At 61.3% G+C, this 22,152-nt stretch overlaps 2 protein-coding genes across 6 annotated transcripts in view; one reads left to right on the top strand and one right to left on the bottom strand.

Moving 5' to 3' along the window:
* The window catches only part of LPIN3 (lipin 3), a 41,407-nt gene extending 26,464 nt beyond the window's left edge, over positions 1 to 14,943 (top strand). Inside the window, exons 1-21 of one of the 5 annotated variants that reach the window (XM_059133153.1) lie at positions 13 to 162; positions 3,298 to 3,436; positions 3,574 to 3,773; positions 4,941 to 5,036; positions 6,023 to 6,288; positions 6,471 to 6,563; positions 6,921 to 7,041; positions 7,211 to 7,553; positions 8,349 to 8,448; positions 8,588 to 8,748; positions 9,041 to 9,134; positions 9,233 to 9,302; positions 10,841 to 10,933; positions 11,010 to 11,053; positions 11,755 to 11,893; positions 12,870 to 13,018; positions 13,159 to 13,245; positions 13,693 to 13,845; positions 14,026 to 14,140; positions 14,222 to 14,325; positions 14,544 to 14,943. In XM_059133153.1, coding sequence (XP_058989136.1) covers positions 3,582 to 3,773; positions 4,941 to 5,036; positions 6,023 to 6,288; positions 6,471 to 6,563; positions 6,921 to 7,041; positions 7,211 to 7,553; positions 8,349 to 8,448; positions 8,588 to 8,748; positions 9,041 to 9,134; positions 9,233 to 9,302; positions 10,841 to 10,933; positions 11,010 to 11,053; positions 11,755 to 11,893; positions 12,870 to 13,018; positions 13,159 to 13,245; positions 13,693 to 13,845; positions 14,026 to 14,140; positions 14,222 to 14,325; positions 14,544 to 14,688 — 2,565 coding nt within the window. In that variant the 5' untranslated portion in view covers positions 13 to 162; positions 3,298 to 3,436; positions 3,574 to 3,581 and the 3' untranslated portion in view covers positions 14,689 to 14,943. The other 4 variants (XM_059133150.1, XM_059133152.1, XM_059133151.1 and 1 more) reach the window with 4 other exon arrangements.
* An 842-nt stretch (positions 14,944 to 15,785) lies between these two features.
* On the bottom strand, positions 15,786 to 21,620 carry EMILIN3 (elastin microfibril interfacer 3). Its single transcript, XM_059133156.1, has 4 exons — positions 21,295 to 21,620; positions 20,130 to 20,252; positions 18,813 to 19,036; positions 15,786 to 18,513 (listed from the first exon to the last, which is right to left on the bottom strand). The coding sequence occupies exons 1-4, from the start codon at positions 21,456 to 21,458 to the stop codon at positions 16,727 to 16,729; spliced, it is 2,298 nt and encodes a 765-aa protein (XP_058989139.1). The 5' UTR covers positions 21,459 to 21,620; the 3' UTR covers positions 15,786 to 16,726.
* Positions 21,621 to 22,152: the final 532 nt, after the last annotated feature.

The raw sequence follows: 22,152 nt of genomic DNA, 5'->3' as shown, positions 1-22,152 counted from the left end.
GACACCCGCCTTGGCTCGTGGAAGGGGCGGAGCCGGGATCTCACCCGGTCTTAGAGGAGACGGAAGCTCCGACTGAGTACGGGGCGGACGATACTTACTGCTGACCCCGTGCTACTTGGGCGGCGGCTCCGGATCCCGGAGGTCCAGTGGGCAGCTCCCCAGGTAGGGCCTAACCCGGGCCTGAGAAGAGGTACCCCTTCCCTAGCCCTGCCCTGCCCATCTGTCCTGCCATCTGACCCAGGTTTTTTCCTGTCCGCGGGCCTGCGACCATCTCTAGACATCAGAAGGTAGCCAAGGGTAGAGGGGCCAGTCTCACTTCGACCCCCTCCCTGGCCCAGCTGCTGCGGGACCCCGGGCGTTCAGAATATGGAATCAGGAGATAAGATGCCAAAACCTCTCAGGGAAGGTTGGCCCAGCTTCACCCCAGGCTGTGTGACCTTTGGGAGGTCACCCACCCTCTCTGGTACTCAGTGTCCTGTGTAGCAAAACTCACCCTGCGGAGATGGGGTGAGTCTCAGTAGGGGGGACAGCTGCTGGGGAGCCCGGAGTGACGCTTTCTCCTTTCCAGGGCTATAGGAATGCTTATCCTCCTGCTTCTTCTGGTCCTAGGAGAAGCGCTGTACCTTCCCCAGATCTGGGAACCCAGAAAGGCTGAGAGCCCAGACCCTGTGGTGGAGCTGTGTGCTGGCCTAGGAGGCCTGTGTGTGTTCCCAAAGTGGGCTCTGAGGCTTGGGCACCCCATGAGGCCTGCCTGGAGTCTGCCTGCTCACTTTGCAGACAGCAGGCCACCATCGTGCAGAGGGCCTCGAATGATATGGAAAGACGTCTCTCAACAGTGGGCAGGGGCAATGCAATGCTGCGTGAATTATCTCATTAATTACTCACACATGCCCTATCCCCATTTCAATCGAAGCTCAGAGAGACGAAGTGTTTGAGTTTAGACATGTTAGTTTGGGGTGAAGGGTGTTAGGAGGGAGCCAAGCAGAGGTTTTGGAGAAGACCAAGGAGGCAGAGCCGGGTCCTGGGGGAGAGCAGATGCCTTCAAAGATGGGTACAGATAGAGAGGGGGGCCCAGGGCTTAGCTAGCTGGAATCCCCCTCCCCCCAAATGCTGAGCAGGCAGATGTGGAGGACATCCACTCATAGTCTGTGGGGAATGGGGAGGAATGAATTCTAGGCTGAGGAGGGTTTGAAAAATTGGGGCCTTGTTTCTTAAAGGGGAAACTGAGGCTAGCGTGTGACTTGACCCATGGCTGGATCAGAGTAGGACCCAGTGCCCCCAGAGAGGGTGCCATCTCTGCCACTCGGTGACTCTCTACCAAGAGCAGTTTTATTCCCTGGGGGACATCTGACAATGTTTGGAGACAATTTGGTTGTCACAACTAGCAGGGAGGGGTGTAGTAGTCATATCAGTGGGTAGACACCAGGAATGCTGCTGAGCATCCTACAATGCCCCCAAAGCAAAGGATTGTCCAGCCTCAACTGGCAGCGGTTCTGAAGTTGAGAAATTCTGGACAAGGTCAGGCTGAACCTGTCACTGCCCAACCCAGATCTTTTGTCCTCAGAAGGGTAAAGGGCTCATGTCTGAGCCTCCACCTGGGCAGACCTTTGCCCCCACTCGTGGTCTGCCCCTCCCATACTTGCTCCTCTATTCCTGGAAGCTTCTGGAGTCTTCTCTACTTCTTCTGGGTACAGTGATCTAAAGACCTGCACATCACGTGTCTGGCCTGGTCTGTCTTCTGAGACCTTTATTTACAGATTTTGGTGTGGTAGGAAAGAACCAAAGTAGAAGTTTTCACCTAACATGCAGAAGGTGCTTTGCAGATAAACTATATATTAGCTTTGAATGCCATTTTCAGGATCCAGAAAGCTTCGTTTTATCCCAAGTTTTCATTTGAGCAATTCTAGTTATACCTTATGTTTGCGAAATTCTAGGTTTCTAACGAGCTCCCAGGTGATGCAGACGCTGCTGGGCCACAGCCCACATCTTGAGTGGCAAGGCGTTGTAGGGTTGTGCAGAGGTGGGGTGGGGCGGGGCCCTCCCTGCAGACAACTGTGGTGTGGTTTGGGAACTGTGGGGTGGCAGGAACCATGATACGGGGGCAGGAAACCAGGATACGAGTCATCACTGTCCCTGTCCCTCCCCATCTATGGCTTATAAGTCACTTAACTTCTTTGGGGAGTGGTCTTGGAGGGGTTCTGAGGCAAGGTCTGCGAAGTGGGAGTGCCATGAGGAGGTGGAATGGCCTGGATCCCGGCAGCCAGAGGGACAGAAGGCCTTTGGCCGGGCAGGCAGGGAAGGGGCCATGAGCTGCTGCTGGTGGCGTGGGCACCGTGCCAGCATGGAAGCAGTTCTCATTATGGCCCTGGCTCTTCTCCACTGCTGCCAGGGCCTTCTGCTTCTGGCTTACCCAGCTTTGCCTGCTGTAGGAGAGCTAGAGAGACCGGTCTGACTGGGGGAAGGAGAAGCAGCTTCAATGCGGTAGGGGCCAGCCCAAGGCCCGAATGTGGGTCTCAGGGCCTGGCCAGCTGAGCCAGGGTCTCAGAAGTGGAGGTCAGGCCCGAGAACTGTGGCCTAAAGACACCGGGGTCAGGCTATAGACCTTGGATAGGATTCCTGCCTATTCCAGGGAAACTGGGGAGGAGTTTGGTATTTGGGGCCATAAACGGGGAGGTCACTCTACCCCCAGCCATAGGAGATGCCCTCCCCCGAGTATCTGACCCCAGGACTAGAGCTGGGCAGAGCCTTAGGTACCTGGGGCACCCTACCCCCAGTTCTCCCCAAATCAGCCACGATGGCGCAACAAGTCCCCTTCCAACTCCTAAGACCAGGAAGCAGCAAGACAGATGAACCCACTTCCCAACTGGAAGAACTGAGACTCCTCCCTACTTCCTGGGTCGAGATCCGGCTTTAGGGCTGTCCCCCATTACCCAGCGGGGCCCTGGGTCTAACAGATCATGAGACTGCCACCCATCGCATCAGGGAGGGGTGCTGGCCTGCCCCCGTCCCTGCAGTTGGGCCAACTCAGTGGTTCACACTGAGGGGTCTGCAGCCACACAGGCCTGGGTCTGAGTCCTGGCTCCCATAACTTACTAGTTGTGGTCCTGGGCCCGTCGCTCGGAGCCTCAGCTGGCTTGTCTGTAAACAGCAATAATGACACCCGCCCAGCCCAGCCTCGCAGCTTGTTGTGAAGATGGAACAAGCCCTGCCGCTGAAACCATGGTCATTATCATTACTCATGGCATTTAGAGACGCAGGGCACCCCAGATCACCTTACCTGGTGCTCTCATTTGACAGATGTGGAGATCGGTGCTTGGAGAAGGAAGACAGCTGCCCAAGGGCGCCACAGCAGGTCGGTGGGTGAGCCAGGGCTAGAACCCACACCTGCAGGCACAGCTGCCACCTGTCTGTGAAGGTGCTCCGAGGGCAACACACTGTAAGCCTGGGGAGACCTTTGCCCTCCACTCCTGGTCTGCCCCTTCCGTGCTTGGGGTCCTGGGGATCGGGCCGCAGAACCTCCCCACTGAGGGAGGTGACCCCAGCCTTGGTACCAGCACCTCCTTCATTTGCCAGCACCAGCCATGAACTACGTGGGGCAGCTGGCAGGGACAGTGTTGGGGACGATGAAGGACATATACCGAGGCCTGAACCCGGCCACGCTGAGCGGTGGCATTGACGTCCTGGTGGTGGAGCAGGCGGACGGCTCCTTCCGATGCTCGCCCTTCCACGTGCGCTTTGGCAAGCTGGGCGTCCTGCGGTCTCGGGAGAAGGTGGTAAGTGCTGGCCAGCTGGGGACCACAGCAGGGTGGGCTCTGAAAGCCAGGGCAGTCCCAGGAGAGACCTAGACCTCCCTCAGGAAGGGATCTGCGCTCTGGACAAGCATCTGTTCCTTTGCATTTTCTCCAACAGTTTTGGGTTGGTTTGGGGGTTTGGGTCCAGGAGGGTTCCCATTTTCCTGTGGGGGCAGCACCGTGGGGCAGTCCTGGTGCCAGGGCCATCTGGCCTGGCTCCAGCTTCCTAAGACCTCCCCTGTGCATTCTGGGTAAGTCTCGTCACCTAGGGAAATGGGCGCACACTCTCATCTACCTGGTGCTGGAGGGGAGATGCGGGAGAATGAGGTAGGAGCTGATATCAATGTCCCACGGCCAGGTACGTGGGAGGCACCCGACAGGTTAGCTTCCCTCCCTTCGGAAAACTGCGTTGTCTTCTCTGGGTCCAGGCAAACATGATGGCTGTTTGTTAGCACTGAGGTTTGGAGTGTGACAAGAGGTTTGGTGGGTCCAGATCCCCTTCACATTGGGGCTCCTGGGAACATGCCAGAATCCTAACAGGAAAGCGTCAGCTTCTGGGGGAGGGGTGGTGGTGAAGAGCTGGGACAGACTTTGTGGCTCTCAGCTGCTCTTGGCCATCTCCCAGTACATTTCTTAACACCCCTGGGGTCTCTCTTTCCATGTCTGTAAAGAGTATGATCGGGTATGATCAGAACCACTACTCACTGTTGCTGGAAGGTTAAAGGGGAGAGTCCAGCTCAAACTCTCCATTCGGTGCCCAGAAAAATGGCCATTTGGACCATTGTTCATGTAATCAGCAAGGACTCTGGGGGTTGGGGACACAGTGGCGACAAGATGGGTCATGTCTTGTTCTGATGGGGTGTGGCAGAAAGAACAGAAACCAAGGCAAACACAAGGATATGAGACAGTGGTACATGCCAGAAAGCCCAGAGAATGGGGAAATGGCGGGGTGGGTGAGAACTCAGTCCAGCCTCTCTGCAAAGGGTAGCCTGAGCAGAGACCCTCGGGGTGGGGGCAGCCAGGCACACCAGCGGCTAGGGGACAGGAGTTCCAGCAAGCGCAAAGCTCCGCAGGGCAGGGGACTGGTAGACTAAAGTGTGGGGGTGAGGGACAGTGGTAGGGACTGTGCACCACCATGCCCCTTTACAGGTAGACATCGAGATCAACGGGGAGCCTGTGGACTTGCACATGAAGCTGGGGGACAGTGGGGAGGCCTTCTTCGTTCAGGAGCTGGAGAGTGATGATGTAAGTACCTTGTGGCACCTGCCCCCTCTGGGCAGGATGTTGGGGCCTGTCACTGACCTGCCCCTGGGAACATCCAGCATCATCTAGGGCTGGCACTCCCAGCATGCTCTTGAAGCCTGAGTAGAATCAGGAGGGGGCCAGCAAGAGCGGATTTCCTTCCCAGGGAAAGTTGGGGAAGGTTTCTCCGAAGAGGGCACTGGAGCCAGCTCCCAGAGGGTGAAAAGGACACCTTCCCTGGGCAACCTGAAAAGGAGGAGAGTGCTACGGCATGTTTGAGGGGGGCGTCAGGAAAGCACGAGATGGATTGTTCTGGATCTCGTGCTGGCTTGGTGCAGTTAGAACGTGGAAGGATGACGGATGAGGAGAGAGGTGTATCAGAAAGGAGGCAGAGCCCAACACAAGCCAGCAGAGCTGTTTAGACAGTTTGAGCTGCACAGACTTTAATGACGCCCCTGTTCCTATTCCTGACACCTTGCAGTGGACTCAGATGAGGGGTCGCCCCTGTCTGCAAAGAAGGCTCGCAGACCAGCCTGGGAGACACACATATAAACAACAGATGATGGAACTCTATGGTCATGGCAATGAAGGGCTGGAACTGGGGCTGGGATTAGTCAGGGCAGGCTTCCTGGAGGAGGTGATGTCTGGCTGACTCTTAAAGGAAAAGTAGGTATGGGCAGAAGAAATGAGTAGCCAAGGTCCAGGGTTCTACCTGGACAGTGTGGTTTGTGTGGCACCTGGCCTGCCATGAACTTCTAGGGGTACGTGCAGTCCCCAGGACCCGACTGCTGCATCTCTGAAAGGGAGCCAGGACGCCAGTGGCCCTTGCGAGCCCATGTTGGTGCTGCCTCCAGCCAGCCTCCATGACTGTTTTCCTGACCCCAGATGAGCTCACACCCAGGCCCTGGGGCTCCGGCAGGGCCCAGAATGATTGGGTGGCGAGGGTGCCCCCCCTCCCAGCTATAACCAACCCCTGGTCTGTTCCGCAGGAACACGTGCCTCCCCGTCTGTGCACATCACCCATCCCTGGCGGGGACCTGTCCGGGTTCCCCTCAGACTCCCAGCTGAGCACAGCCAGTGAGCCCGAGGCCCTCGCTGAGGGGGTGTCCTCCACGGGGCGGAAGAAGAGGCTTCGCAGGAGGAAACCCAGACGGAAAGAGGACGCAGTCGCAGCCAGTTCTAGTTCGGAGGAGCTGGAGACTGGCGCTGAGAGTGAGCTGTCCCTGCTGGAAAAGCCAAGGCCAGAGCCCTCAGGGTGTGTGTGGACCAGGTGGGGGGCTAAGGGCGTGGGAATACCACCCAGGATTTGAGCACTGTTTCCTCTGCTGATGCTCTGTGACCCTGGACAAGGGCCTTGACTTCTCTGGGCTTCACCTCCCCGAGCCCCTGACACCCAGGGGTACCTGGGCCTGTCCATGACCATTGATTTCCCTGTAGCCCCCTCAGCAGTGTCCAGTCAGAAGGGGAGTCCTCACCGCAAGCCAGAGACTTCTACCCCTACTCTGATGGCGAGTGGGGTCCCCAGGCCAGGTGAGAGTCCAGGTGGCCCGTAGGCAAGAGACCCAAGGCCAAGGTCTCTGAGTGGTTTCTATTTATATTTTCCTGATGAGTAATGACACAGAACACATTTAGTTTGTTTACCAGCCATTTCTACATCTCCTATGCCAAGTGTTTATTCAAGTCTTTGCCATTTTTTTTTTTTTTTTTACTAGCTTGTCTCATTATTGTTGGTTTGTAGCAGTTTTCCATGTATTTAGACATTCTGGATCGAGCAAAAGCATAAATATGTGTTACAAATATATCCCCCCCCCCTCAAGGCTGGGGTGGGCACCAGAGGGCGGGGGCAACAGGCTGGCTTGGGGGCCTCTAAGTTCTTGCTTCTCGTAGCCTCCCGCCGGGTGGGTGCACGTCCCCCAAGAGTGACTCGGAGCTGGAGCTGCGGACCCCTGAGCCCGTCCCCCCACGAGCTGAGTCCCACATACAGTGGGCCTGGGGGAGGCTGCCGAAGGTGAGTGTCTCCACGTCATTCTCCCGTCTCTGCCTTTCAGGGGCTTGGGGGTCTCCTGCAGGTCAGAAGTACAGTGACTGAGACCTGGACCCCCAAAGCCTTGTGGGGAGCGGAAGGCAGGCTCTGCACTGGTCACATCCTCTCCCCTCCCCCATTTGTTTGACCAAAGGTGGCCAAAGCAGAGTGGCCTGAGTCCTTGAAGGTCGCTGATGGCAGGGCCGGGCCAGCCTCTCCTCTTCAGGAAGAGCCCAGCGCCCCCTCCGCGTCTGTGGCCGGTGCGGACCCTTCGGGAACCCTGATCCTGCAAGCAGGGGCTGGTGTCGACCTTCCTCCTACAGACGTGGACCCTCCTGCTCTGGTGGGCTCCCCTCTTCCCACTCCTGGGAGAAAGCAGACCAAGCCTCAGAGCCGCAGGGAGGCAAGCCTGCCCCCTCCCTCGAAATCCCGGAGCTGGGCCACCCTGGAGGGCCCAGTTGCCGCCAGGCAGCCCGAGGGGAGCTCTGGGGGCAAAGGTGAGTGATGGTTCGCCCTCTCCCAGGGCTCTTTCCCTGGCCTCGCATCACCCCCAGGGTGGACTCTGGTACTTCAAGCACGTTTTGAGCACCTACTGTGTGCCTGGCACCATGCTTGGCACCAGCCCTCACAGGCTCGTGCTGAGGGAGCTAGATGAAGCCTGCGTAAGCGGTGAAGACATGTCATGGGTGACACAGGACAGAGTCGGTGGGCACGGAGCTATTTACATCATGCGGCCGGGGAAGGCCTCTCCGAGTGGGGGAGGCGTGAGCTGAGACGCGAACATTAAAGACCCAGCCAAGTGAGGATCAAGGGGAGAGAATTCGGGGCCGAGGGAAGAGCACGTGCCAAGGCCCTGAAGTGGGAGCGAGGTTGCTTGTCTAGGAAGGGAGGCAGCTGGTATGTCTTGAGCGAGGCAAGGTTGGGGGAGGAAGCCGACGAGATGAGCAGATGCTAGAGCATTGCTGGCGCAGGAGCTGGGGTTTATCCGAGGAGTGTGGGAAGGCTTAGGACTGAAATCAGTAGCTGTTGGCTATATATGGTCATGTAAAGTGTAGTTAAAATTAATGGAAATTAAATAACATATACCACTCCGTGTCTCCGTCACGCTGCATTTCCAGTGTGCAGATAGTGGTGCGTGGCTAGCGGTACTGGGCAGGCAGACGGGGACATGTCTACCGCCCCCCAAAGTTTTACCAGACAGTGCTGCTTTAGGGTGTTAAAAAACAAGGGGACACCTCGGGCTCATGCTGCGAAACCCGTGTTGGGACTAGAGGTGTCCCCTCTGCCCTCAGGCCCCCTGAAGAGAAGCCAGCACCTGGGCCCCAGTGACATCTATCTGGACGACTTGCCCTCTCTGGATTCTGAGAATGCAGCCCTTTACTTCCCCCGCAGGTGTCTGGGTGCTGGGTGTCTGGGCGTCTTGGGGTGGGGGTCCGTGGGGCCAGGGGTTATCTACCACGGGCCTCAGAGGGGTGGGCCCCTCCTCTCAGACTCCCTGCAGTCACTTCACTGTTGACCCCTCTGCCCCTAGTGACTGTGGACTGGGGCCCAGGAGGTGGAGTGAACCCAACAGCCAGAAGCCCCTGGGCGACCCCAGCCCCGAACGGGAGCCAGAACCCACTCCGGACGTGGTGGCTATGATCGCGGTCTCCCTCTGTGGCGGGCTGGCTGACGGCCGGGACATCTCCCTGGGTATGTCCGACCCAGGCCTGAGCCCTTCCAAGGACTGGCACTGAGCCCAGGGACTGGGGGAGGGCGGGGAGGCCCCCAGAGTCTGGGGGACAGCTGAGGTGTGAGGCTAGGCTGGGCGCCCTTGCTCTCCTGTGCCCGTGGAGCCACCGCAGGAAGGGAGGAGGCCTGCTGGGTCCCGGACCCAGCCTGCAGGAGGCCTGAGTGCTGGAGTGTGGGGGAGCCAGGAGGGCTGGGGAAGCGGGTCCCGTCGGATATGTCGGCCTCGCTCCTTACTCTCCGCCTCTGTGCCCAGAGAAGTTCAACCAGCACATCGTCTCCTATCAGGACCTCGTCCAAAACCCTGGCCTCCTTGAGCACCCAAACCTGGTGGTGAAAATCAATGAGAAGTGAGTACCAAGCCTGGGCCCCTGGTGGCCCCGGGGTCGCCCGGCCCTCCACTGCCCCGTGGCTGCTGCAGCCCCGACTCTCTGTTCTATCTCCGCAGGCATTATAACTGGGCTGTGGCCGCCCCTATGATCCTCTCCCTGCAAGCCTTCCAGAGGAACTTGCCCAAGGTAATGGTTAGAGCACCACCGGGCCTGCTGAGGAAAGTGGGCCCAGCCACGGGGCCCTGGGCCAAGAAGTGGAGAGTGGGCAGAGATGGGCCTGGGGCAACCGAGGGCCCCTGGAGCCTCACCCCATGCCGTGTGGACAAAGCCCCATCCTGGCCTGGCTGAATCCTATCAGGGTTGGTGTTGACTTCAAAGGAGCTCGGGGAGGATGATAACCTTCCACAGGAGGCTTTTAGATCTCAGAGATGAGGCCTGGGAGACAGAGGGCCCAGTCCTTATCTTACTCAAGGCCCTCTCCGGGCTGGACTGCGGGCACTGCTTGCTTGATTGGCCTGCATTCGTTGAGTACCTGCTGTGTGCCAGGCTGGGCACAGTCATGTCCTCCTAGAAAGACGGTTAATCCTAAGACTCAGCCAGATGAATATGAAATTCAACCGTGAGTATCGGGCAGGAGAGGCTGGGTTGCTTTAGGAAGCTAAATGGGGGTTTTCTGAGTACATGGCCCCTGCAGAGAGCTGGAGGATGAGTAATCTGTAAGCAGATGAGGGCCAGGGAACGGCATGTGCTGATCCTCAGAGGTGGGAAGGAACCTAGTCTTTTCAGCCCTTCCCAGAACTTCTACCCTCACCGACCTGCATCTGCCCCTCCCACCCTGATCTGCACCCCCCAACCCCAATCTGGCCCATTGTTCTTCAGTTAGTTAGACTTGCCCAAGAACGTCACCATCCAGATTTTGACAGCTGGCACTCGGCTCTGTCCTCTGGCTGGCTAGGGGTCCGAGCTAGGACCAGAGCCTTTGGGAGGGAGGACAGTTACTCTCCTGCTTGGCTCTCCTCACCTCCCCAAGAAAGACCCAACCCCTGAGGCCCCTGGGAGACTCCCCCCAGGCTGCTTCCAGCTCAGTGGGGTACCGTGGTGGACCTACCTCCAGGTCATGTCCTCCTAACTTCGGTTCACCTTTCTGTCTGTAGGACGCTGATAGATCTCCTGGGCGGGCCCAGGCCTGGGCTCTCTGGGGCTCCCCCTGGGGCTATCTAGCCTGAATCTAGTCAGCATCTTCCCCAGGTCACGTTGGCCCCACCAGACAGCAGTGGTAACTGAGAGAGAGGGAGGCCGAGCCTGGGACAGAGTCGCTGACCTTGGGGGTTGAAGAGCACGCTGGCGATAGGCTGTTCTTCCTGTTGTCACCTGGTGGCATCACACAGTAACTAGATTCTGAGAAGCTCCCAAAGCATGGCCTTCAGTTACTCTAGGAGCCATGACCGGCCCAAGGATCTGGAGGCCAGGCCGAGGCTGGGCTAGAGCTGGGGGTCAGGCTGGGGTAGAGTGGGGATTGGCGGGAATGGCCCTTGGTCTCCCGTGCTTAGCTCCATGAGTCGCTGCGTGGAGCCTCAGGATGGAGCTGGGTGTGCTTCCTCAGCCTCCAGACGTCGGACAGCGCCTCGCTCTAGGGTCAGCCCCAGACTCTGGGTTTGTGGGGGCAACGAAAGGTAGGTTTTTGTGGTGCAGGGAAAAATGCCATGGCCTTTATCTGCCCATAGAGCACCGTGGACAAGCTGGAGAAGGAGAAGATGCCCCGGAAGGGTGGGCGGTGGTGGTTTTCCTGGCGACGCCGGGACTTCCCAGCCGAGGAGGTGAGTGACCGTGGTCAAAGGGTATGGGCAGCACAGGCAGGAGGCGGGGCTCATTGGATGTCTGGTCCTCCCACAGCGCAGTGCCCAGACGGAGAAAACCACGGCCAGGGAGCAGCAGGGGTGAGTCGGATCTCTTGCCCGGAGCTCTGAGGCTGGAGCCGAGCCTCGGGGAGATGCCCGTGGGGGCAGGGGCAGCGCCGGCACCTCTCCCCAGCTGTGGTTCTTTGTCACTCCCCAATCACTTCTACACCCTTTCTTTGTCTTGAGGAATGTCCCCGTTTCACAGATGGGAAAACTGAGGCCTAGAGCTACCCCAGAAGTCCCAGAACTGGGAACCGGGTACCCAGACTCCTGGCCCAGACAAGGGCCTACTGCCTTACAGAGGGGCGGGGCCTCCCCTCTTTGCCAGGGGCAGGCTGACCTTGCCTTCTTCATCTCTCAAGTGACCAGAACACCCAGGCTTGGGTGGGGGATAACCAAGGGCAGGTCAGCTGAAGCCAAAGCAGGTGGGATGGGTAATAAACCCTAAGACGCACCCTGGGGTTTTATAGGAAAACATCTCCGAGGCTATCCTGGCTGTGTGCTGAGGGCCAGGATCCCTGCGATCTCCCTGCTCCAGCTCTGCGGCCCCTTTCTGGGTGTATACCGCAGGCCCCCCGTCCCCCCTCTCTGAAAGTGGGGGCACCTTGGGGGTTTTCTGATCCTCTGGAGGGGCAGAGACCGGCACCAGGTTCCTTGTGGCTTGGGCTGAGGGGTGATGGTCTACCGGGTGTGTAGGGCCTTGGCTGGGGAGAGTGGCCTGAGAGCCGGGCTGCCCGTAGGGGGAAGACTGATGTCCTGAGTAGTGAGGATGAAGCCCCGGAGAGCCCTGTGATCCTGGAGGCCCCCTCTCTGCCGCCCTCGCCTCCCGCCTACACTCCCACCTACAAGAAGTCCCTCCGGCTCTCCTCCAATCAGATCGTGAGTGTGTGAGGCTGTGTTCGGGGCGGGGGCCCGGGGCTGAAATAATTCAGCTCCGAGGGACTTGAGTTTCCCAAAGCCCAGAATCTGTCCCCTTGGCAGTCTCCCTGGCAGCTTCTGCTTCAAAGCCTTGGGCCAAGTTCTTGCTTTACGCACGAGTCCATTTCTTTGTTGGATGTCTTATGGGGAAGGTTTTCTCTATGCCGTCTTAAAGGATCTACCTGCGGTGGGTTGCCAGCTCTGGGGAAGCTCTTGGAGACCACTTTGGAGGAATCAAAGGCTGATACAGCCCCTCGGATTTAGGCCATCCCTACCTACCAAAGACAAGTCCTGTCTTTGAGCTTAGTCCCTGGCCCCCAAGTGCGGCTCCATCAGGGAGGTACAGCCTGGTACAGAGCAGCCACTGTCTCCTTGGTACCCCAGTGTGACACCCACCTTGGGGCCAGCCAGGGCCCAGTAGCCTTGGTCAGCGGCTGGGCTGAGAGCTGCCCTGATTCTTCTCTAAGGACCAAGGACAGGGCTAGGTGTCCCTTTGGAGGGATGTCACATGTGCCCTAGCCCCAGGCAGCAGGCTTCCTGTGAGGATCTCCAGAAGGTCCCTTCTGTGGAGTGGGGTGTCTCCGTGTCAGGAGCGGTGCCCAACTTAGGGCTGACCTGAGCAGCGTGGGTGGGAGTCACGGCCTGTGAGCTTCATCCCGATGGGGCAGGACGGGAGGTGAGGACTCATGTGTCTGGGCCTGAGCAGGCCGTGACCGGCACGCCACACCCCATCACTCCCCGAGGCCGCCCTCTACCCGTCCGGATGTGTCTGCGTGTAGCTGTCTCTGGTGAATTCAGGCAGGTTCTCTGAGTCGGGAGGAAGAGGGTAACAAGAAGCCTGTGGGGATCAGAGACCACAGTTTGCGGGGGGTGAGGGGTGGACATGCCAGGCTGTGTCAGATCACAGCTCCCCCCCCAACCCTTTGCCTGGACCCAGCGGCGCCTGAACTTGCAAGAAGGTGCCAATGACGTGGTCTTCAGTGTGACCACCCAGTACCAGGGCACCTGCCGGTGCAGGGCCACCATCTATCTGTGGAAGTGGGACGACAAGGTGGTCATCTCGGACATCGACGGGACCATCACCAAGTGAGGCCTGGTTGGCCGGGGGAGAGAGGGAGGGCCTGGGACTGGCCTCCTCTATGCTGGGGGAAGGGGGATGTCAAGAAAGGCCCTCCATGAGGGCTACGTGGGGCTGCCTCCGAGCGACCCCTCTTCTGTGGCTCTAGGTCGGATGCTCTGGGCCACATTCTGCCCCAGCTGGGGAAAGACTGGACACACCAGGGCATCACCAGTCTCTACCACAAAATCCACCTGTGAGTGCCTGGGCTGGGGCAGGGCCCCAGGGAGGGAATGACAGGATGTCTGAGGCCACCACGGCCCTTGCCCCGGAAGCCAGGCTTGGGGACCCACAGGGAAAGGAAACCTGGGCATGTCCCGGGGTGGTCTTCCGTTCTCCCGTGAAACACTTGTCTCCAGTGTCTTCCCATGAAGACACTGCTGGTCTTCATGGTGGAGGGGAGGCCTACAGACCTGCTTAAACCTTTGTCCGTGCTGGTCTACCTTGGGATGCTGTCCCTACTCCTCCCTGACACAGAGGCCACCTCTCCTTGATGTTTCCCCTAAGTCCCCTCCTTGCAAAGGCCTCTGGGTTTGAAGGCCAGAGCCCTGGGGTTGGGCCGAGCTGGCCAAAGCCAAGGGAGATGGGGATGGAGAACCGCTGGTCTCTGACAGCTCCCGCCACCCCCACCCCCCGTCTGCAGAAACGGGTACAAGTTCCTGTACTGCTCGGCACGGGCCATCGGCATGGCTGACCTCACCAAGGCCTACCTGCGGTGGGTGAGCGAGCGGGGTTGCGGCCTCCCCAAGGGCCCCATCCTGCTGTCTCCCAGCAGCCTCTTCTCTGCCCTCCACAGGTTCGAGCCCAGGGGCCCTTGCGGGGGGTAGTGACAGGCTCGTTGCCTGTTCAGGCCAGGCCAGCATCAGGCCTTGCTTGGGGGTCAGTTAAGTCCAACCCCATGTCACCTGACCCTGCCCTCCTCCGATGGCCGCCCCTCCTCGGTTTCTGTTCCTGCCCGTGGCCCCGGCTGCCCCAGGGAGGTGATTGAGAAGAAACCAGAGGTGTTCAAAATTGCCTGCCTGAGTGACATCCGGCAGCTGTTCCTGCCCAACGAACAGCCCTTCTATGCTGCCTTTGGGAACAGGCCCAACGTGAGTGTGGCCCCTCCCCCCCGGGGCTAGGCCGCCTCCTCCCTGTCCCCCAGCCCATCAGCCCCTCCATGTCCCCCACAGGATGTCACTGCCTACCGGCAGGTGGGACTCCCTGAATCTCGCATCTTCACAGTCAACCCCCGGGGAGAGCTCATCCAGGAGCTCATGAAGAACCACAAATCCACGTGAGGCCTAACCCTGTCATGGGTCCCCCAACGCCCTCCCACATCCCATCCCCATGCCCCAGCCTCTCCTTGGCTCTCCGTTCTACCCAGGGCTCCTGGTGCTGGGGGGCGGGGGCGGGGGCGGGGGCGGAGGGGACACACAATCTCTGCCTGCTGTGATGGGGACAGGAGCCTGGCGGCTGCTCGGGCTCTCAGGGCTGACCCTGTCCTGCCCACAGGTATGAGCGGCTGGGCGAGGTGGTTGAGCTCCTCTTCCCACCTGTGGCCCGTGGCCCCAGCACAGACCTGGCCCATCCTGAATACAGCAGCTTCTGCTACTGGCGGGAGCCCCTGATGACTGTGGACCTCGATGCCCTGCCCTGAACCGGCCCCCGCGGCCCCCTCCTCCCTGGCCAGGCCCAGAACTGACTGGGAGTCCCGGGGAGTGGGAAGTTGGAAGCTGGCTGCCACAGGGCCGGTCCCCTGAAGGGCGGGGGAGGGGCTGAGGGCTTGTTGGCAGACACAGAGGCCCTCTCTCCTTGATGTCCTATCTCCTGCCTTCCCCAGCTGATCTGTGGGAGGCAGGCCGGCTGCTCCAGGCTCTTAACTGCCCTGTGGCAATTAAATGATGGTGACCTGGGCCCTTGTGGGATTCTCCATGCCCTTGATGTCCCTGTCCCTGTCACGCCAGCACACTGCCTCGACCCCTGATGGGACAGGGAGAAGACAAAGGCCTGTGAGGCTCAAGACCCGTCTGCCCAGGAAGGGGCTGGCGGCAGCGGTGGGGGGTGGCCGAGCAGCGTCCAGACGGCATGGACCGTACCCGCTGAAGCCAGACCCCTGCACAACCCCGGGCCCTTCCCACAGCTCTGGAGCCGGACCTCACTGCTCTCTCCCTTGTCCTCCAGGATCTCAGCACATCCCAGCCCTGGGAGCTCAGAACTCAAGGAACGGGGATTCCAGAGCAGTGGGAGGGCTGAAGGTGTGTGGCTCCCCCCAGGCCTCGCCCGTACCCAGCTGCTGTTCCTGCTCCTCTGAGCACCTCCCCAAGGACACGGCCCCAAACCCTGCCAGGGTGGGCAGGGGGTGGGGTGCGGTGACCTGCCCTCCCGCCCTAGACCTGGCCAGTCCATCCAGCGCCCACACAGCTGCTAAGCGAGCTCCTGCCTGAGGGGCTGTAGGAAGCCAGGCTGGCAGCCCACTGCAGCCTTCCAGCCTAGTGTCCTTGGGGAAGAAAATACCTTTAGACGGGCTAAAAGCTTTAATCCAGGCCTGCCCTCCACCAACAGCACCACAGTGGAGGGAAGAAACCAGAAGGCAGGGGTATAGAGACCTGGAACATAGCACAAGAAGGCCTGTGTGGCTGTGGGGAAACGGATGCCAGGAGCCTCAGCAGAGACGGGCATCAGGGTCTCTGGGAGCTCTGCAGGCCGCAAGAACACTGTTTTCAGGTTGTCTCTTGACGGTGTCGGGCCTGAACACCCAGGTGGGACTGGGGTTCTGCTCGGATGCTGTAGACTGAGGCCTGGAGCCCTTTTTCTCCCATGGCTTTCTGTTCAGAGTCTGGCCTCGTTTTAGACCATGACATCTACTCTCTGGAGATAGGCCCTAACCTGGGGTGGGGGGAGGGTGGGCAGGATTCCCCCCCACATGGAAAGGAGAGGAGGCTGTGGGGACCAGAGGCCCTGAAGCCTCTCTGGGAAAGAGAAGGAAAAGGATAAATTGATGTGGGTCTCGAAAGAGATGGTCTGGGGCCGGTCCTTTACTCAGGGAATGAACAGCTGCCTAAGAAAGCCCTCACCCGAGAGGAGAGTCAAAAGGAATAAAAAGAACTCTCAGCTGAGTCTTTGTGTTTCTGCTCTGTCCAGAAGGACCAGAGGATGGGGAGAGCTGGAAACCTCTGGTCCTTGGTTCAGAAACTGTAGCCACAAAGCTGCCAGGTATGAGGACAGTGCCAGTGGGTGCCACCTTCCTGCAGAAAATGAGCCCAGACGGCTAGGGAGAGAAGTCAAGGAGGCAAGAGAATCAGAAGCCTCCACAGCGTGGGGGCGGTTGCCAGGACCAGGGGAGATGCAGACAGGTGGCTGGGCCTGTGGGTGTTTGTCCAGGTGCTGCCCCTGGTGTTTTTGCAGAAGAGCAACGTGCACATTGGATTGTGAGGTCACTCAGGTCCGCCCTGGCCTTCAGGCGTGATGTCCTTGCCTTGACCACGATCCTGAGTTGTCCAATTGGTACGGCACTGAGTGTTGATTTTTGTGGCTGGGACAGTCCTACGGAGCTGGACCACAGCTATTCCTTCCATGGCCTCTGAAGTGGTAGCCATGCTGGCCCAGGGAGGCTGGGAGTCACTGCTGTTCGAGGCTGGGCTCGAGAGGTATCCCCAGGGTTGCTGGGATCCAGGGTTGGGTTCGGTCCGGCCTGCCTAGTCAGCTGGCTGGGGCCGTGCCTGCTCGGCCAGCTGGGCCCTGCAGTCCAGGAGGTCATCCTGGAGGCGGGCAATGTCCTGCGTGTGCTGAGCCATCGTGCGATTCAGCTGGTCCACGTAGCCCCACAGGCCCTCCCTGGGCCGGGGTGACTCGGTGGGCAAGTGGTCCAGGCCTGCTGCCAGTCGGCCCAGCCTCCCACACGCACCCTCCACGTCAGCCACCCTCCGGTCGAAGTGGCCCAGCACTTGCTGCAGTTCCTGGGCTGTGTCCTGGCAGCGGCTCAGCCCGCCGGCCACATCGGCCACGCCGGCCTTGAGTTGCTCCAGCTCCCCGCTCAGGCTCAGGACCTGCCTGTGGCCAGCCTGAAGCCGAGAGCCTTGGCTGCTGACCTGTTCCTGGATGGCGTGGACCTCAGCCTCCACCTTGCGCTCGCGCTTGTCCAGGGAGGAGTTGGCGGCCAGGAAGGCCTCTGAGTACTGGCTGACGGAGTCGCTGAGCCCCGTGAGGGACTTGCTCACGGAGTTCAGGTTGACCTTGAGCAGGGTGATCTCCCCTTGAAGGGAATGGCCGGTCGCTTCTGCCAGCTGCTCCTGGACCTCGGCCACGGTGCCGTTGAGCTGCCGGAGCAGGGCGGCGTGGCTGGCCACCTGGCGGAGGAGGGCCTCGCTCCGGCTCTGCCAGGCCTTCACCTCTGCCTCAAGCTTGTCCAGAACGGCTGAGGTGGTGCCAGGGGTGCACGAGGTCTCCAGGGAGACAAGCCGTTGTTCCAACACGGCCAGCTCTGTCTGTACCAGGGGCCGGGCCGACCTGCCTGGGGGGGCACTCTTGGGGCTCAGCTCCCCCACCAGGGTCACCAGGCGTTCCTCTAGGTTCTGCACACGCTCTTCCAGCGACGTTCTGAAGCCGTCCGCCTCCCAGCCCCCCTCCTCTGTCCCCAGGCAGCAGCCTCGCACTCTGCCCTCCGTCCCATTGAGGGTCTCCAGGCCCTCCAGCAGCCCATCCACATGGCCATCGAGCATGGCAGCCGAGAGCCGCTCGAGCTCGTCCCTGGTGAGGGGGCCGTGGCCCCTCTGGGCCTCAGTGACCGCCTGTAGGTTCCTCTCGAGGTTGTCCACGCGGGCGCTGATCAAGGCCAGCCGGCCGCAGCAGCTGCCCCCGCCCGCCGCGCTCAGGCCCTGCAGTCTGGTCCCGAGCTGCGACAGCTCCCGGCGCAGGGCCAGCTCACGGCCATCCAGGCTCTGGTGCAGCCGCAGGCTGGCCGCCTGGCCCTCCTCACACCGCTGCCGCACCTCCTGCACCCGCAGGTCGCAGGTGCTCTGGACACCCTGGAGCTTCTGCTCGAAGCCGTCCAGGAGGCTCCCCCAGAGCCGGTGCAGCCGTCGGTCCACGTACTCGTCCAGCAGCGCCAGCGACGTGAGCGGAGACGGTCGGGCATCCCGCAGCCGCTGCAGGTGAGCCTCGTGGCCGAGGGCCAGCCCGTGCACCTCGTCCAGCAGCTGCACTTTGGTCCGCAGCGTGTTGCTCACCTCCGTCACCTTGCTCAGGATCTCGTCCAGGGGGGGCAGAAGTGGCCCTCCGGCTCTGTCTCTGGGCTTCATGAGGCCCTCGGAGATGACCCCAAAGCCCACGGGGGCAGCAGGAAGCCTTGGACTACCAGTCATCCTGTTGGGGTCCTTGTGGCCATCCAGCAGGCCACTGAGGGTACCGTATGCTTGGGTCAGGCGCTGGACGTCACCCTCCAGGCGCTCCAGCCGCTCACCAAACAGCCCGGGGCCTTTCCTTCCTGGGAAAGAGAAGGAGAGAACCCCAGGGCCATCACTGGCCTGCCTCCCTCCGGCTGTCCTGTTGCCAGGCCACCGGAGAGAGCGTCTGTTCTAAGCTGACCTTCCCACTGAGCATACAGCTCTCTTAGTTTTGGAAGGGAGGGGATGCTCTGTGAGTTCTGTGAGCTCTGCCTCAAGCCCAGTGCGAGAGGCACCCTCCCCAGCCCTGCCAGAGCTCAGCCTGCCTGGGTCAACCCCCCGCTCCCCACCAGCCCCAAGAAACCTATTCACCTGGCAGGGCCTCTGTGGGCCGACTCACCATAGGGGCTGGGGGCTGCTGGGCCAGAAGAAGGCAGCCGGGGCCCTGGGCCCAGCTGCCCTGAGGGAATCTGGGGCTCAGGCTCTGGCTGGGCTGGGGTGGCCCCGTGATCGGTCAGGTGCTCGGGGCAGCCTTCTCCCGTGAGGCCAGGGCAGCAGCGCCAGGCGAGGTCTGTCACGGTCTTGTAGCCGACCTTGTATCTGGGTCTGAGCACTGTGCGGTACCTGAGCCAGGGAGGGGGGATGGGGGCAGGATCTTGTACTTGCGGGCTGAGGCTCCGGGCTCCCAGGAGAAGTTCTGGATTCCCCGCCCCCCTCCACACTGCTGCCAGAGTTTTTCCTTTTTCTGCGCATGAGGGGACAGGGTGGTGGGATGGAGATGGGCTTTGCAGAAAGAGTCAGAGAAGGGTTGAGGAGCAGGTGCAGGTGAAGCCCCACCCCATCCTGTTTGCCTCGGGAAAACACTAGCAGGGATCTAGCCCCAGTGTCCCCAAGGCCCATTTGGACCCCATTTAGCTCAGGTTGCCATCAGAAATCCCACTCTGGCTTTGGCTTTTACCAAGAAGAATCCTGAAACAACCTCGGCTCCTTCCCTATGGGTGTGCAAGGGGGTGCCACCTGGGAGCTGGGGCGCGCAGCCCTTCTCAGGGTGCCGGGGCCACTCTTGGCTCCCATCAGTTCCCTTCATTCTCTCTACCCTTTCCTAGTCTACTCTGGGAACTCAGCTCTGGCCACCCAGGCGGGTACAGGGCGCCCCTGATTCTGAGCACAGAAGGGAGGTCCAGGGGTGTGGGTCAGGGCTGGCCAGGGTCACTCCCACCCCCCACCCCCCAGCCACGTACCTGTTCACCCACTGACACACTGGAGCAAATGGGATTGTTTTCAGACATGCACTGGGCATCACACCTGTGCACCATCCCACATGCCCTCACACAGCCCCAGCAACTTGCCTTCTGGCCCCTCACCCTTGGCCTGCCTTCTCCAGCGTCCCCTCAGCCCTCCCTGGGTCTTCCCAGGGCCCCTTTGGTACCATGGTTGTCAGTGTGACCCTCTGCCCTCTCTGATCACCTCCAACCCGCATTGCTTCTATTGCTATTTCCTTGCCTTGACCTGTGTGTCTTCTGGGAACCCTCCTGTGCCCCACACTGTGGGCCCCGACCTGAACCTGCCATGTGTCCTCCCCAGCCCTCTCCGGCCGGCCTGCATGGGAGTCCAAGGAGCTACACCCTCTTGTGGCTCTGGCTGCCACTCTGGGAGGAAGGCCGGCCTGGGGCTCTTGCCCAGCAGCCCTGAGTGGGCCAGATAGGGGTGCACTCACGTGACTGTCCCGGGGCACTTGGGCCCCCATCCACACTGTCGGTACTCGGCCTTCACGTAGCTGTCTGCTCCCTCCTGTAGGACACAGGTCACGTTCCTGTGCAGCACGTAGGCGCAGAGGGCCCTGCAAGTGGGAACAGTGGGCATCCTTGGACTATTTGGCCTTGGCTGGGCCTGTTGAGGATCCTATACCTGCCTTCCTCATCTGGGGCCTCCCCAGGGGACCAGATCCCCATCTCTCTTCTCTCCCTTCTCCTTGTTCCTAGGAGACCACACTCATCCTTACTCCCCTGACTCCTTGGGAAATGGTGCCATCTTGTAGGTACCCAGCCCACCCACACACACCACCTCTCCATCTTTTGTTCCTGGTTCTTGCTCTCTGATCATTTCTTCTACTGCCTTTTCCAGGACCCCTGCCCTGATGCACCAGGCCAGCTGAATGTCATCTATGGGCTTAGCACTCTCCTGCGGTCCAATTCAGCCAGCACTCCAGCTAGAGCCCTTCACTCACCTAACTGGGACCAGTTCCCAAGCCACTGGCTACTAAAGACAAGAAACTGAGGGCCCCAGAGAGGCAAGAGCCACCTTCACAAGCAACAAGGGCTGGGGCGATAGTGGCCTGGCAAAAGCCAGCGGCCAATGGGCTGTTATTGGGCTCTGGGGCCACAGGTGGGCCCAGGACCCAGGAGCCACTACCAGTTCTGTGGCCCCAACATGCTGGAGTTCCCAAAGGGGTGGCTGGAGGGCGGGCTGCAGGGCGCTGGGCTCCCATCTCCTACCTGGAGGGACAGAGGAGAGAAGGGGGGGCCCGCGCGGGGGAATGCATGGGGGAGTCCCGCGTGTGCCTCGCGCGGGCGGCCCTCCCTTCTCTCCCTCCACCTGGTGCGCTGCGCGGGGAGTTTGCACACAGCGCAGCTGGAAAATGTTACTTCGCTGGAAAGGTTTCCGCGGGCACTGCCAGGTCCCAGCCGCCGCGCCAGGCCCCCTCGGCTTATTTTTCTTCGCCGGTCCCGCAGCCTCCCGGAGCGTGGGGCGCTCGCCCCGGCCGGGGCTCGGCCTCGGGTGCCCGGCGCCCCCGTCTCCCGCGCGCTCGCGGTCCGCGCAGGTGGGAACGCCGCCCGGGCCCCATCCCGCCCGCTTCCCGCCCGGACGCGGCCCGCGCTTACTTGTGCGGCCCCGGGCGCAGCCGCGGGCGCCATCCCGTCGTGTAGAGGCTGTAGCGGGGGGCACCCGGCGGCGCGGGCCGCGCGACCAGCGGGGTGCCCTTGGCCTGCGCCCCCGAGAGCAGCGCCGCGACGGCGCACAGCCACACCGGCAGGCGGCGGCCCATCGCGGCCCGCGGCTCTCCACCTGGCCCCGCGCGGGGCCCCCGCCCGGCGTCCCCCCGCCCCGCCACTCGCCCTCCCGCCCGGGTCCCGCCGCCGCTCGCGGCCCCCGGAGCTCGCTGGCCGGGCCGCCTGGCGCTTCGCAGCGGCTGCGTCCCGCCGAGTGGCCGGCGCTGCTCGCGGCTGGGGCCGCGGAGGGGAGGCGGGAGGCGGGCTCTGCGCGGATTAGCATAAACTTGGGGCCGCGTCGCTCGCCTCCGCCGGCCCCCTCTCGGGCGCCAGCCCCCCGCCCCAGCCCCGAGCCGACGCCCGAGGGGCCGCCTGCAAGCCAGAGGTGAAGAAGGGAGCAGCCCCGGGGTGGCAGGAGCGCAGGCTGTCGCGCCCTGGGAGGCCCCGAAACACACCCATCCACCACGGTCGCCCGCGTGGTCGCCCGCGTGCGCAGCGGAGAAGCGCGGCCAGAACCCCCTGGGCTCCAGGGGAGCGCCCCCCCCACCCCCACCCTGCACCATGCGCCCCGCGCCCGCTCGGCGCGGCTCTTCAAAGCCCTGACGTGCGGAGAGACCTAGGCCCAGGCTCGGCAGCTGAGATGACCCTGTTTGGGGGCGCCCCAGCAACACCTCCGCAGCCACCGCCTTGGAACAGGCCCCAGAAGGTCCCCGTTGGTTAGCTGTGCCTCCTCAGCCTGGAGGTGCCCAC

The sequence above is a fragment of the Mustela lutreola genome, chromosome 9 (genome assembly GCF_030435805.1).
Source record: "Mustela lutreola isolate mMusLut2 chromosome 9, mMusLut2.pri, whole genome shotgun sequence".
Taxonomy (NCBI): Eukaryota; Metazoa; Chordata; class Mammalia; order Carnivora; family Mustelidae; genus Mustela; species Mustela lutreola.
This window is presented reverse-complemented; position numbering and strand designations above follow the sequence as displayed.